This window comes from Hemicordylus capensis, chromosome 6 (assembly GCF_027244095.1).
Source record: "Hemicordylus capensis ecotype Gifberg chromosome 6, rHemCap1.1.pri, whole genome shotgun sequence".
In the NCBI taxonomy this organism is placed as follows: domain Eukaryota; kingdom Metazoa; phylum Chordata; class Lepidosauria; order Squamata; family Cordylidae; genus Hemicordylus; species Hemicordylus capensis.
In genome coordinates this window covers 18541628-18557962 of record NC_069662.1, presented here as the reverse complement: position 1 = coordinate 18557962, position 16335 = coordinate 18541628, and the positions used below count along the sequence as shown (strand labels likewise).

Here is a 16335-nt window from a genome sequence, read left to right as displayed (position 1 = left end):
TGGAGATGAAGACATGTCCCCTCTCCTGCTGTTTCTCAACTAACCACTGGTATTCAGAGGCATCCTGACGCTGAGCCTGGAGATAGCCTATAGCCATCAAGACCAGCAGCCCATTGATAAACTTGTCCTTCAAGAATGGGTCTAAGCCTGTTTTAAAGCCATCCAAGCTAGTGGCCATCACCACATCCCATGGCAGAGAATTCCATTGATTATTTTTACGCTGTGTGGGGAAAAAGTACTTCAATTTGTCAGTCCTAAATTTTCTGGCAAGAAAATCTCTATATGCATTATCTCCACACCATGCATAATTTTATGCAAACATCTGAATGCAGGTATAGCATAATTCCTGAATAGGGTAAAACTCGCCTTTTTATTTTTTCCTGGGCAGTTCTATAATAGAAACTATATCGTTATATTATCATTATTTTATCTCTTTTAGCTTTAGTAATTTTAGATTTTTAGCTTATTTAGTTTTAACGAGTATATTCTATCTATTTTACTTTTTAATCAGCAATCATTCTTAGTTTTAGCCTTGTGATGTTATGTACTAATATGTATTTTAACTTACCTTTTAAACTGAAGTCATACTTAATTTTAGATTTGTCAAGTTATGTACCATCATATCATCATATTAACATCACATAACATGTAATTTTTAATCTTTATCAATTTTATGCTGGTCTCTGACCATAATAAAGGATTGATTGATTGAACAGGGTGAAAGTGATGCATAATAGGAGGAATATACATATCCTCAAAGGGAAAGAATGGGTGGGATAAAATCTGGTCCCAGAAGGAAGCTATTCCAATGGGAAGGAAAGAAGTCCTCCTCAGGGCCTAACAAATCACACACCGAGGTGAGGGGAGCGTATCTCTGGGGGTAATGGGATGTTACTAGAATACTGAAGGCTGTTGTCCCGATTGAGGCACACCTGGAGGATGGGTTGCTCCCCACCCAACCCCACCTGCTGTCACCTTTGCGAAGGAAAGCACTTTTCTTCTGGTTCATGAGGAAGCGTGGCGAGAGTGAAAAGTTTGACATCTTATTGTTTTTCATGGCCTCAAAGGAGGCATTTGCCACCACAGAGTCTATGGCTGCATCATCTAAGTCCTTGCCCAGGAACTGGCAAATGCGAATGATGCTTCCCCGCAGATCCTGGAGAAGAAGAAGAGGGGAGGAGGCAGGAGAAAATGGTTACACTCAACACAAATACTCTTATGCCGATTTACACTACAAATTTAAGCCATTTCAAACCTAGTTTAAAGGCCATGGCTCTTCCAAAGTAATAAATTATGCCCCCGCACTCCAGAGTTTTGGGAATTGGTTATGCCAAGACACCCAGAATCCTTTGCTAAATATTCAATAGCTCCTCCTCAGAACTAGAATTTCCAAGATTCCTTCTTTGGCTGGCTACCATGACAGTTTATTAGGTCTGAAACTGCCCTAAACCTCAATTTCCTTCCCCCCTCAAATAATCCAGGAGCCTCACATCTCAGGTTCACTGGGCCCCATTCTCTTCCGAGAGAAGCCAGCCATTTTGGATCCTAGTTATTCTCCATCTCTCTTCATCCTGCTTTGAGTAAAACTATTTCTCTCAGCTTCATCTACCCTGACAGATAAATTATTTTTGTGAGGCTACGTAAACACAGATGATAAAGCACCTCACTGAAAAGGACTATGGAAATCGTTAGTAGTCATTGTATAATCAAGACGTCTTGGCCTCAGACAGGCACTCGCTTATTGACAAAGGTATCAAAATGGTTAAAGTCCTTCCACCACAGACGGAAGGCTGACTTTGTTGCCATATAGTTGAAGGCACTGTGATTATTAGGAAAAGTCTTAAAACTTGACATTTTTATGTCTCTGGCATGAAACATAGGAGCTGATATCTACCTCATAAACTCAGTGACCAATCTAGCACAGAGCAAGCCAAGTCACACACAACAGAAGCACAAGGAGTGGGAGTTCATCCTTCACATCTTTGAACCAGCCTTGGATTAGGGGCAAGGGGGTGTATGCCAGCCAGGAAGGTAACGTTGAAAGAAACTAAGACAGTCACATAAACAACAGAATGGAGCCATAGCTCAGTGGTTGAGCATTGGCTTTGCATGCAGAAGGTTCAGTCCCTGGCATAGGAACATAGAAAGCTACCTTCTACCAAGTCGGTTCATTAGTCCATCTAGCTCAGAATTTTCTAAATCTGGGGTTCCCAACCTGTGGTACTCTGGATGTAGCACAATAAATTGTAGCTGGGGATTATGGGAATTGTAGTCCAGCAACATCTGGGAACCCCTGGTCTAAACAGGCAGGAGCTTTCCCAAGGTTTCAGGGAGGAGACTTTCCTAACCCTATCCGGAGAGGCTGCCAGGGATTGACCCTGATGTGGTCTCTGGATTCTACACCTGGGGCCTTCTGGGCACAAAGCAGATGCTCTGCCACTGCGCTAGGGCTGGGAAAGACTGCCAGTCAATGTGGACAATACTGAGCTGGATGGACAAATGGTCTGACTCGGTATTAGGTAGATCGCTACGTAGGAGAGGCAAATTGCAAACTCTCTGACATTCCTTGAATGAAAACAGAGACACTTTACAAAATCACCCAGATTATCATATCAAAGATTACACATGGGGTGCGGGTGTTTCTTCTTTACATGCTGTAATGTGGTAATCATCTACTCTGCGCTAATGCTCTTCTCCACTGGTTTAAAAAAACAGGAGAGCAATGGTTCTTTTGGGTAAAGAGATGCTAGAAAAATATAACTGTCCAACTATGGGTTACAAATCATTGAAAGAAGTTACAGTAGCTGCATGCATATAGAAATGGAAGGCTGTACTTAGTGTTCATGTGTGTACATTTACAAGAATGTACTAGGGACAAGATATATTCGTTACCCTTTCAGGGCCAAACCACACACATCACGTTAAATGTGTAATTTCGTCCTTTCTTTCTTTGTTAAATGGCAACTGTAAGGAAAGGAGCAGAAATCAGGATCAGGTGTGAGTGAAATGAGTGTTCCACCACAGGGCCTTCTCAGTAGTGGTGTCTTGGTTATGGGACTCTTGGTGGTGACCTAACACCTTTGCATCAAATGTCACCCCTACTTCTTTTCAAGAAGCACCTGCGCATAAACACTCTGTCGCTACCACCTCCTTTGCGGTGGCAACAACCTCACCATACAGCACATGCACCCACTGCTGCCTCCTCCCTTGTTTGCACCTGGGCTGATAAAGAGAAGGGAGAGAAAGTAGAAATGAGGAAAGGGCATTAGAATACTGAAGATATTCAGAGTGTCTCCTATACCCTAATGCTCTTTCATAGGAACATTGGCAGCTGCCATATACCGAGTCAGACCACTGGTCCATCTACAGGTGAAACTTGGAAAATTAGAATATCGTGCAAAAGTCCATTAATTTCAGTAATGCAGATTAAAAGGTGAAACTGATATATGAGACAGATGCATTACATGCAAAGCGAGATAAGTCAAGCCTTAATTTGTTACTAGTGGGCCCGGGCACAGAGCATCTGTGCCTCTAGTGCGGCCGGGCCCACCGCCGCCTGCACTGCGGCCGGGCCCGCCGCCTTACCTCCACAGCCAGGCCTGAGAGTGCCGCCTCCGGGCCCGAGGGTGCCGCCGCCGCCGTGGCCGGGCCCGAGGGTGCCGCCGCCGCCGCTGCTGCCGCCGGGCCCGAGAGTGCCCCCGCGGCCGGGCCCGAGAGTGCCCCCGCGGCCGCCACCGGGCCAGAGAGTGCTGCTGCCGCCGCCGGGCCCGCCGCCGCCGCCGCCGCCGGGCCCAGGGGTGCCGCCAGGCCCGGCCAGGCCCGCCGCCTCGCCTCCGCGGCCGGGCCCGCCTGGCTCCCCGGCCATGGCCGCCGCCGTTCTCCTGGGTGCGCCAGGACCAATCAGGCGCCCCCGCAGCCCAGCCAATCAGCTGGGCTGCCGGGACGCATTTCTCCTGGGCACACCCAGGAAAAATATATATATATAGATAATTGTGATGATCATGGCGTACAGCTCATGAAAACCCCAAATCCACAATCCCAGAAAATTAGAATATTACATGGAACCAAGAAGACAAGGATTGTAGAATAGAACAATATCGGACCTCTGAAAAGTATAAGCATGCATATGTATTCAGTACTTGGTTTGGGCCCCTTTTGCAGCAATTACTGCCTCAATGTGGCGTGGCATGGATGCTATTAGCCTGTGGCACTGATGAGGTTTTATGGAAGACCAGGATGCTTCATTAGCGGCCTTCAGCTCTTCTGCATTGTTTGGTCTCATGTCTCTCATTCTTCTCTTGGCAATGCCCCATAGATTCTCTATGGGGTCAGGTCAGGCGAGTTTGCTGGCCAATCAAGCACAGTACACTGTATACTTTTCAGAGGTCCGATATTGTTCTATTCTTCAATCCTTATCTTCTTGGTTCCATGTAATATTCTAATTTTCTGAGATTGTGGATTTGGGGTTTTCATGAGCTGTACTCCATGATCATCACAATTATAACAAATTAAGGTTTGACTTATCTCGCTTTGCATGTAATGCATCTGTCTCATATATCAGTTTCACCTTTTAATTTGCATTACTGAAATCAATGGACTTTTGCACGATATTCTAATTTTCCAAGTTTCACCTGTAGTTCAGTATTGTCTATACACACTGGCAGCGGCTTCTCCAAGGTTGCAGGCAGGAGTCTCTCTCAGCCCTATCTTGGAGATGCCAGGGAAGGAACTTGGAACCTTCTGCATGCAAGTATGCAGATGCTCTTCCCAGAGTGGCCCATCCCCTAAGAGGAATTTCTTACAATGCTCACATGTAGTCTCCCATTCAAATCCAACCAGAGCAGACCCTGCTTATCCATTTCTTCTCCCTTCTCATAATCAGGCCAGCAGCAAACATGGGAGGAGGCAGAAGTTGCAAAAAGGAGAGGAGCAGCTCTTTGCTGAGCAGTGGCTTGGCAGAGGACTGCTCAGATGATGGGGTTGGAGAAGGAGTGAAACAGCAGGGGTCATCTTGATGCCTTGAAGTTACTGCCCCATTTTGCCCCTGGGAACTCTGCCTTGCATGTTCCTTTTGTGAACTCTTTCTTTTGTAAGGGCAAAAGCTTTCTTTTTAGACAGGCCTTTGCCTGACACTGATTTTTATTGTTGACTGCTGCTATTCTATGTGTCACTGCCATTGTCTTTTTATCGTTGAATGAATTTTATCCTGTATTATCAATGTGTATACCTTTAAAGTTATTGTATACCACTTAGGATATGAAGGTAGGAATGCAGTCTATGGGCAGCATCCAGACCAAGTTAGTCATGACTAAGTTCCACTGACTGACATGAAATTAACTTAATCCTTTTAATTTCAATGGGACTACTCTGAGTAATTTTCATCATCTTGTTAATGGAACATAATTTAGTCATGACTAACTTGTCTCAATGATGCTTAGCTATGACTAAGTAAACCAGAAGCTGCCCAATAAATGTATTAAATGAATATGTAACTCTTTTGTGCCATGGTCCCAATGAACATTGTTTCCCTGAAGCTGGCATAAGTCTTAGAGCTAACAACAGTGTCAGGGGAGCAATTTTCACGGGGCCACAGAATGGTTAGAAAAAAATGTTAGTAAAAGGAAAGGAGAGGGTGAGATAACCCTCTCTAGTGCACTACAGTCCTGATCCCCTCACTCCATAGCTTCAATTTCACTTTTTAAATATATACAAAAGCCAGCATGCAGGGTCAAACACCACCTTTAACGTAATAGGGCACTTCAAATGAGTAGGGTAGGAGAAGCTTCCTACGCAGGTTTGGGAGCTCTGCACACTCCCGTTTTCTGCTCACGTGTGAATAAAAAACAAGGTCCAAGGCACTGACAGTGATAATCTCTTAAGCAGCAGCTGAATCAGAGGGCTTTTCCTCCTACCTCATGAAAGAGCTGGGTGTAGCTGTTGGGTAGGACGATGCTCTCCTACCCAGCTGCCATTGATTATTATTATTTATTACATTTATAAACCACCCAATCTGAAGATTATCCTTGCCAACGCCTCTTACATGAGCCGAAAATGGGAGCACGCACACAGCTCCTGTCCTGAACTTGGATAGGACACTTCTTCCCTATTTATCATTGTGTGAACTGGTCTAATGTGCCTTTTGGCCCTCTGACACTTAACTTTGAGATCTCAGGGAGGCATCTGAACAAGTATTCCCGGTAACAAGGATTCCTAGATATTGCTGACTACAATTCCCATCATCCCCAGGAAAGGCCATTGCAGCTGAGGATGACTGGAGTTGTAGCAAACTATGTCTGGGAATCCCTGTTACAGCAAACCCTGAAGGCTGCAACCTGAGCAACTCACGCTAATAAAATGTTAACGAGGCATCCTCCAAAAGGCAAAAATAGGGACAAAATAAGGACAGTTATTTACTGAGGGCAAATATCAAGAGATAGGAATCATTTGTGGTAAACAGGGACACTTGGTGCCTCTGGAACTCCCCCTCCACATATTTTAATCGCCTTCAGTTTTTGGCTGCCACTGCAAATCAAAATGCATCTCTGCAAAATGCAAGCTGTACTGTTTACTAGTAAAATAGCATAATAGCCACCTCTTGCAGCTCCTCATATGTGATGAAGAAGACGTTTTCCTTGTCCTTCAAGTTCAGCCAGCCTTTAACATGGTCAAACCAGGATCCGAAAGGCACTGCAGTAGCAAACAGAATTAGGCAGGAAGAGTGGTGGATGGGCATGCATGTGGGGTGTGTGACAAAGGGGGAAGTGGGAGGGGATCACCACTTCTTAGCACTCACTCACCATTTCCCTTCAGGAAGTCCTCCAGAAACTGATCCAAGGTTCCGGGGTCTTTGTAGGGACGAAACATTGAGGCAAAATGGTAGAGGGATACAAAAACATCTTTGGGATTCCTGACTGTGTAGATTACCTGTTGGGGGGGGCAGGGCGGGCGGGTTGGGGTTGGGGAAACAGGACATAGTATAAGAAAATGTAAGCTGAGGCCACATGTGTGAAAGTTATCGAGCGATTGCACAGACATAATCCCCAGTAAGAGAGGATTACGTTTTTTCCCCCTTAGACCTCTAAATTCATGGGAGGAATTTAGTCAGACATTTTTGCCATTTTGCCTGATAAGCCTTAATTTCTAAAATGTATTTATTCATTTTTACATTTACATCCTGTTCTTCCTCCAAGAAACCCAGAGTGAAGCTGCCTGGCACAACCTGACCTGAAAATCCTTTTCTTAGTTTGTAAAGACAAGGTCTTGATTGTAGTTATTGGTGGTGAAGAAGCACTCTGTGCATGTTCAAAAACACTCTCTTCTATATTTCTATGTCCCAGTAAGCTGGGATAGCTGGCAATGAAACCACAATCCCAGTGTAAATATCAGAGATTATTGGCTGATTTCTTCACAAACCCAAGCAGGCATCAAAGATTGGGCACATCTGCTACATTTGCTATTACAGATTCCCTGGAAACTCAGATAATCCTTGAGATCTAGAAACTTACCATTTTATTTAAAAGCAAGCTGACTTTGGTGTGCATTTTGTCTTTTAGTGCGTGCATATGTATGTACGTGCATGTGTGTGTTTAATTTCTAAAACAAGAGATAATGGGAGTTTCAAGCATGCCTGAAAATATCACATTTCTGAACTGAAAGTTATACCTGTTCTTCCCAGGTACATGGGTGGCAAGTAGCAAGGGGTCCCCCTTGCCATCCTTGAAGGGGATATAGTCACAGCACCGTCCCAGTTAGCAATAATAATAATAATAATAATAATAATAATAATAATAATAATGAAAAATACTGCATTTATATAGTTTTTATTGTGTTCCAAGCACTTAATAATGTGATCATTACAACAACCCTATAAGCCAGGGGTGGCCAGCCTGAAGTCTCCAACTATTGCTGAACTACAATTCCCATCACCCCGTGCTGTTGTGGTGGGGGATTAGGGGATGATGGGAATTGTACTTCAAGAACAGCTGGAGACTTCAGTCTAGCCACCTGTTCGTTGAGGGTGGAAGGCTGAGGGAGAGCAATTTGCCCAAGGCCATCCAGTGAATTCCCATCGGTCAGAGGTGCGCTCGCAATCAAAAGCTTCCTGACACACAGGTCGCTCTGGATCAAGTTACACATTAGGACAAGCGTGGAATTAGTACTTCCACACATCCCCCCACCCCATACTTAATAGCAACTGTGGGGGAGGGGAAACACAATCTGGATTGGGACCACAACGAGTGCAAACCCTCCCCCCCACACACACATACACAATGTGGCATTTCTGATCCAGACTGGGATCAATTTAGCAGGCGAAAAAACACAGAGCTTACAGAAAAGTGCAAGCACTAACTTCACGCTTGTGGCAATGTGTAGTTTGACTCTCTTGCATCCACTATACCAGTGGATTTTCACTGCAGAACTCAGGATTTCCCCCCAGGACTGCACTGATAGAGCAACACCATACTATTTCTCCTTATAGAACCATGACTGATCTTGCCAATCAATGGCACCCTTCAATTTAACACAAGAATTTCAGGTTGTGTGCTCTTTTATCCTGATATCGGAAGTGGTATCAGTGGTAAGGAATGGGTTAGGGCAGCCAACTTTTTAATTGGCTCTCTAGCGGCGTCTTTAATAGCAGCTTGATATGCAAGAATCAGCCAGTGAAGCTTTTCACAGCATGGAGATAAACTTTAAAGGTAAAGTGTGCCCTCCAGTCGAGTCGGTGTCAATTCCTGGTGACCAAAGAGCCCTGTGGTTTTTCCTTGGTAGAATACAGGAGGGGTTTACCATTGCAACTTTACTGCCTGCTAAAATGCTGCCAATCAGGGATGACTAAAGGAAAGCAAGGGGTAGCAAGAGGTGGTGGGTGTTCCCCAAAATATATTTGCCACTCCCCCTTTCGTTCCCCCATTCATCAGACTGGAACTTTACAGCAAAGTGTCAGACAATACAGCCATAGTATATGGTGGTCTAATAGCTTGAACCAGTTATTTTCAAAGGCCTCCCTTGTTTGAAAAAGCCTCATTGACTCATTCCTCTACCCCAGAACATGCAGTGGTCAGGTAAGTAGGAGACTCCTCCAGCCTCCCAGAAGGCAGGCCAACCGCTTGGCTTCCTTTCTAGGAAGGAACATAGGAACATAGGAAGCTGCCATATACGAGGTCAGACCATTGGTCTATCTAGCTCAGTATTGTCTTCACAGACCGGCAGCGGCTTCTCCAAGGTTGCAGGCAGGAATCTCTCTCAGCCCTATCTTGGAGAAGCCAGGCAGGGAACTTGGAAGCTTCTGCTCTTCCCAGAGCGGCTTCATCCCCTGAGGGGAATATCTTGCAGTGCTCACACATCAAGTCTCCCATTCATATGCAACCAGGGTGGACCCTGCTTAGCTAAGGGGACAAGTCATGCTTGCTACCACAAGACCAGCTCTCCTCTGGAGCTTGGCTGGGTGAGACCATGGCTGGATTCAGACATAACAGGGAACCGGAGGTCCCTTCACCTCTAGTTTCCTTAGCCATATGTCTGAATACAGGCAACTGCAGTTTATGGTGGAAAGGGACCCGCAGTTTCTCTCCCCAAACTCCAATCTAAACAGTTCTCCAGTCTTTGGTCCAGAGTGGAGTTTTTCCACTGTAAACTCCATTTCTGCAGCATCCACATTACATCTAAGCACTGGCACCGCAGTTTCGCCCTCATAGAACCGGAATTAAGGGAGGAAGCTCCTCCCCTCACTCCGGTTACCATCAGTTGCCGGGGCTGTCATTCATTAAAGAAGGAAGCCCCAGCAGCCAGTTCCCCCTCCTTCTGCAGTCAGCTCTCTATTTTGTCCAAATGTGGGCAGGAGAGCGGCAGAAGGAGGGGCGTGGAACTACAGGTCCATTGAACCTGGGGTTTGGCATTACGTCCAAAGGTGGCCCATGTGTGCAGGAGGGTGCAGGGTCATCTCCCCTGCGGATTTCAGCTGGCCTGGGACTGACCCTTCTCCTAACCCCAGTCTTTCCTGCTACATGGATGGTCTTGGCCAGGAAGATAAAACTAGCCTGGAAAACAGACTGAAAGGTTTGACCTAATCCAAAAAATCAGTATTTTCAAAGAGAAATCAGGCCCATTTTTTGAATGTTGGAAAAATGTCAAGCAAGCTTCATTCAGTCCCAATTTCAAATCCCCATTCAGCCATGATACTTGCTGCGTGACTCTGGGCCAGTCACCTCTCTCTCAACCTAACCTACTTCACAGAGTTGTTGTGAGGAGAAACCCCTCTGGGCTTCTTGGAGGAAGAGCGGGATATAAATGTAAAAAATAATAATAATAATAATTAATAAGGTCAATAAATGAACAGCATTAATTACTGTACCTTTCCTCTATAAGTATTTAATGTATAGCAAAATCCTTGCGCTTTTAATAATGTTCATTGCCATCCCTTTGTTCCCCAAAACTAGTTGTACTAGAGTTGCCCCGCCGTCGAGCAAGCTGCTCGCAAAGGCACAGCTGCAAAGGCCAGTCAAGAAGTTGGCAATCCTAAACTCTGCACATGTTCATAGATATTCTTCTTTCTTCTTACTTCATAGATCTAAGCCCTGGCATTAACACTTGTTTCTATAATTTGACTCATATGTGAGTTACATTAATGAGAGGGGATAATAATGTCATCCTTACCTTGGCTTTGGATTTGAAGAAAGACCTTGCAAAGAGCTGCACCGGCAAGTGGGAGCTAATAATGCGTGGTGACTTGTTGGTCAAGGCTGTCCTGTAGCCTATTGCCGTCTCATACCAAGGGGCCCGATCCCAGTTGGGGACTGACTGACACCAGGTAGGATCACCATTGCTACAGATGAGACTTAAAATCTCCAACATCCATACGGTGCCTAAGGAAAAAGTCCCCAAACCATCCCGTGAAAGCAGAGTTGTTAGAGCAGCAATTTGTTAAAGGAGATATAACAGAAACTGATTATGGCTTGGTCTTTCCATTCAAAAGAATGAGGTGGTAGAATGCTCTGCACCACTTCAGAAGGCTGGGGTGGATGATGTAATGTTTTTTTAATGCTCCTCTTATGTTAAAAACTCTCAGCAAACAGAAAGCCCGTCCATCAGGCTGCGGTGCTAGATTTCTATTTGCAGGAATGTTTTTCACACTGGCAAGCATTCTAAAGTGGCTTCCACCCATCTGCCATCTGAAATGGTATGTTCTATCCTGCCATCTCAAACTGCTGCATGTGTAGACAGAATGAAGCAGTCGAGTCCTGAGGTGCTGGAACAGATTGTATCGTTTCAGACCTACGGTTGAGGATCACAGTTTTGATTGTTCCCCATTTTAAAAGCAAGCAAGCAAACTCACTGCAAGCAGAAACTGAGCCAGAACCTTTTGTTTGTTTGTTTTTTTACATATGGGGAAGCATTCAAAGGTTTGACACACATCTGCAGCCTACAGTGGTATATTCCATACTACCATCTCAGGTTTTTACCACCCCATTCTCCCGCATAGGTAAACCAGGCCTACGATTCCCTGTTACCACAGCAACCCTCAGCTACCTTTACATCAAGGGCAGCCCAGGTATTGCAGCACCTGAAGCGAAGAACTAAATGTGAAGCAGCACCCTGGCGGGAGGCAGACCCCTTTCAAAACTAACCCTTGCAAGCTTCAGAAGTGGCATGGGGAGGAGGAAGGGTTGCAAGCAGTCTCTCCTCTCCTCATGCTTCTTGCAAGCTTTTCAGAACAGAACAGAACAGACTTTATATCACTCAACATCAGATTGAGTGATAAAAAAATTTTCAGGACTTACAAACAATATAACAGAACTTGGCCACACTGGCAGAAACTGTTTATTTAAAATTGGACAGCAGGAAATATAAATAAAGTTGATCAGTGTGGCCAAGAAAATTCTTTAGCAAGGGAGAAATAAACTTTGAATTACTATCCCTGTAAAAAGCGCAACAGAGGATCACATGGGCGGTGGACTCTATGTCCCCCGAGCCTCATGGGCAGAGGCAAGCTGCATATGGTAACTTTTTGTATTTTCCTTCTAGAACCACAGAGGGGAGTACATTAAGGCGGGCGAGAGTCAGTGCTCTCCTGAATTTGGGTATAAATAAATTATTTAAGTATTCAGCAGGTCTAATCTTTAATTGCTGGCTACCTGTGTATAGCCCTCTTGGCAACTTTGCAGTTTCTTCCTGCAATTCTGTGTCTAAAGCACGCTGTTTGATGGACCGAGCAGCTTGATCAAACCCCAGCCTAATGAGTGCTTCCTGAGGAAGACCTTATAATTGTAACTTAAACTTTAAGGCCATCTTCCATTTCCATATGTAACTTTTTACTAATATTAAAGGGGCCAAACCAACAGGAAAGAAGATCAGCTTCAGCCAAAATATGTTAATGCTCAGCCCGTGTCTCATTTCTAGCCTGGTGACCGTAGCCTCGCTTCTGAGGGCAGTGTTTGGAACACAACAAGGGACTTGAAAGATTGCTCTGGGAAATATTGTTTGTACCACTTCTAACGGAGTGAAATTATCATAGGGGCCCAATTGTGCGCTGTACAAAAGCTGGGGATATACTTTGGCTGTGAAAAGTTTAATGGCCGCAGGAATGAATGAAGCACCCCTAGAAAAATGGAAGGACAATAGCATTAGTAGTTTGTTGCGCATTTTGGGATACAAAATTGAGGTGAGTTTTACGGCTTCCATTAGAGTGAAAAACACCACTGAGATATTTGAAGATTCTCACTTGGTTAATTTTTTGTCCGTTCATGTGCTGTACATAGATCTTGGGACGTGTAGCAAACACCATCACCTTGGTTTTTGCGTAAATAACTTCTAGACCCTCATCTAGGCAGTAAATGCTTAGTGACGCGAATACATGCCTCAGCCCTACTGGGGTCTGAGACAGTAGGACTATGTCATCGGCATAGAGTAAAACCGGAAGATGTCTATTCACCAATTTTGAGGGATGTAAGTCCAGATTGTTCAAGTGGGATACCAGGGAATTGATGTAAAAATTAAACAGGATTGGGGCTAAAATAAAGCATTCTCTTAATGCCTCTTTGGGGTGGTATTTCAGCTGATAAGTGACCTTTGGCGCTGCAGCGAACCCTGAGGTGAGTATTAATGTGGAGATTGTGAATTAATAGTAATAGGCCCTTATCAATGGATGAGTCCCTTAACTTTGACCAGAGTCTATCTCTTGAAATAGAATCAAAAGCTGTTTTAAAATCTATGAAAGCAGCGAAGAGGCAGACTTCGGTCTATAGGTGTATTTTTCAATTAGATGATGTAAAATAAAAGCTTGTTGAATAGGGGAGCGCCCTTCACGGACACCTGCCTGCTCAGCCACCAGAATGTTATTGAGTTCTAGCCAGTCCAGTAATTTTTCAAGAAGATGTCTAGCATACAATTTACTAATGATGTTAAGTAGGCTGATAGACCGATAGTTACTGGGTTGTCTCTTTCCCCTTCTTTGTATATGGGAATACTTATGGCAATACCCCAGTCTTTGGGTACTTTGGCAGTGAAGTCAATGAAGGTGAATAAAGAGGCTAACACAGGGGCCCACCAATCCAAGTTAGTATGTATAATCTCTATTGAAATAAGGTCAATCCCTGGGGCCTTACCCATCTTAAACTTCTTAACTAATCCCTCTATTTCAGAAGAGGTGACTGGGTTCCAATCAGGCAATTGATCAACGGCAAGTTCTAATCTTACTGTAGGAGGGCCTTCCTGTTTGTATAATGCCTGAAAATGGCACTCCCACACCCAAGCAGGGATAACTGAGGTAAAGTTGGAAGGGCCTCTTACAATGGATTGCAAGACAAGGCACCAGAAGCCAGCTTGGTTCTTAAGTTTAGAAGCAGCAATCAGGTTAGCCCAAGCCACCTTAGTGGCCTGCATTTTCTTGTTCCTTAATAGTTTCTTATACTGGTTTTTCATTTCTAAAAGGGTCTGGGAAGAGAAAGCGGGGGAGCCCTCGGCATGTGTTTTAAATGCGTGAAATAACTTTCTTTTCGCCTCCTGGCAATCATAACCAAACCAAGCGCGAGAAGTTGGTTTTACAGTCTTACTGGGTATGGGTAATGTGTTAGCAAGCACAGGATGAAATAACTGAATGAGGCAATCATATTGCTCTAACACTGAAGATTCTAAAGCATCAAAATGCTGAGCAATTAGGGTGGCCTGTAAGTTACAGACTTCCAGCGAGTTTAAAAGGGTATTGACTCAATGTTGTTGGGAAAGGGTCCATTTCATCTATGCAAACCTGTCTCCTCCTCGGTAGTAAGGGCCTGACAGGAATCAAGATGCACTGGCCCCTTCCAACCAATGGTCAAAGTCATTGGAAAGTGGTCGCTTTCTTGCCAGCTTATTATATGGAAATCGCCAATATAAGATATTAAATTGCAGGATACAGCTGTATAATCAATGAGCAAAGGTTTTGATCCCGCCCAGTGGGTAAATTCAGCTGGAAAGTCTGTCACTATTGCCTCATTAAGCAGATGGAGATCAGCCCTACTAAAAATCTGCAGGAGATTTAAGCCAGAAAAATTTCCCCAAAGCATCTTTAGATTATCTGGAAATAAGTGGGGGTGGGGAATATTGCGTGCCGGTGGACACCGCTGGAATTTGGCAAAAATGCCATTATCATCAGGGCCGATTCGGGCATTAAAATCTCCTGCTACAATTGGATGTGCTCCATGGTAGATAGACTGAATTTCATTAATAAAGGCCTTCAGTTTTGACCAGATAAATCAACTTAGTTTTTTATGGAGAGTGAGGAGAGGCACTCCATGCAAAGAGTTCAATTGTTCCCAAAGAGCTTCTCTGATAAGCCTGAGACGACTATCTCACCTTGCCTCATGAAGGGGCCACCCCACTTAACAATTAGCAAGGCCAAGCCTAACGTTTGAGGGTGATGGCTTGGTAGAATTAACAGTTTGGTGCATTCCGGACAGAGGCGCACCTAGGTATTTTTGGCGCAAGGACCTTAGGGTGAATGGCTTCAGAGGGCCCCCCACTGCAAGGGTCCCACCTTTATTTATTTATACATACCTGCCGGCACCACTGCTGCCCGGCCCCGCCACTGCTACCCAGCCCTCACAACTATTTCCCCTTCACTGCCGCTCGCCTGATCCACTCCGCTGCACTCCGCTCCACTCCATTTACCCCCCTGTGGTGGCAACAGCAGGCACAGGCAGGCCTCCTTGGGCCTGCAGACCAGCCTCCTCTGTCTGCGTGCGTGTGCAGTAGGAGTTATGGAGTGTCGTATCCTGTGGACATAACTCCTACTGCGCACGCGTGCAGACAGAGGAGGCTGGTCTGCAGGCCCAAGGAGGCCTGGCTGTGCCTGCTGTTGCCACCAGGGGGTGAGTGGAATGGAGCAGGAGAGTGGTGGCGGCAAAGGGGAAATAGTGGCAGGGCATTGGGACTCTGGGGAGGCCCCCCAGAGCATTTGGAGGCCCCCAAGGAGGCATGAGGCCACAGACCCCCGCCCCATGGTCTGTGCCTATATTCGCCACTGATTCCAGAGGGAAGTGGGATCACAGTTCCGTTTTCAATTCCCCCGCACAGCAGTCCCAACATAAACTCTCTTGGGAGCCCAAGAGTCCTGACTATAGGATTGCCCAGTAGGCGACAGCCAAGTCCATCTAGTGCAGCACCATGTTTATTATTATTTATTTAATAAATGTTTATACCACCCACTATCGAAGTCTCCAGGTAGTTTACAGCATAAAACAAACCAAGAATTTAACAGTTAAAACATAAAACCGGATTAAAATAGCCATAAACACACCAACTAACTAAAAAGCTCAGCTGAAGAGATGTGTCTTTAGTTGTTTCTTAAAAGTCAACAGGGATGGAGCAGCTCTAATCTCAGCAGGAAGTACATTCCACAGTCCCGGGGCAACCACAGAGGCAACCCGGGTGAGCTGGGGGCACTTTGGAAACAGTTATACTGTTCATCTGTGCTGCTCCCAGCAGTGCTGGTCATGTGGGCACGCGGCTTGCATGCCTTCAGAGCTGTGAGCGGTTGTCTGGGGGAAGGTAAATTGAATCCAGCCTGCCCCCCCACCCCCGCCGGCCCAATCACACAAGGTCATGTGAACAGCCCCATTGTGTTCAACACTCATACAATCTGTATACAGCATATACCGGTACAGTTCTGTACGGAGATATAGTAACTCCCGTGTTATTTTGAACACAGATACAGCAGTACGCTTATCAGTATCCTGCATTTCAGCAGGTTTGTACCCAGGCTCATTTTTAAAATGAATACAGGTACAGTCATTCACACAAACACATGTACATGTATATATGTGTGTATGAGCTCAGGTACAACAAAATGTCCCAACA

At 45.2% G+C, this 16335-nt stretch overlaps 1 protein-coding gene across 20 annotated transcripts in view; it reads right to left on the bottom strand.

The window, feature by feature from the left end:
- The window catches only part of LOC128330521 (sulfotransferase 2B1-like), a 59016-nt gene that overhangs the window by 6348 nt on the left and 36333 nt on the right, over window positions 1–16335 (bottom strand). For all 20 annotated transcript variants that reach the window (XR_008310130.1, XM_053263559.1, XM_053263555.1 and 17 more), the window contains 4 exons: window positions 10657–10865; window positions 6798–6924; window positions 6593–6687; window positions 976–1156 (listed from right to left, as the gene is read on the bottom strand). Coding sequence is in view for 19 of the 20 variants with exons in the window: in XM_053263559.1 (XP_053119534.1) it covers window positions 976–1156; window positions 6593–6687; window positions 6798–6924; window positions 10657–10865 (612 nt within the window). In the remaining variant the exon portion in view is untranslated. The remainder of the gene's footprint in view (window positions 1–975; window positions 1157–6592; window positions 6688–6797; window positions 6925–10656; window positions 10866–16335) is intronic.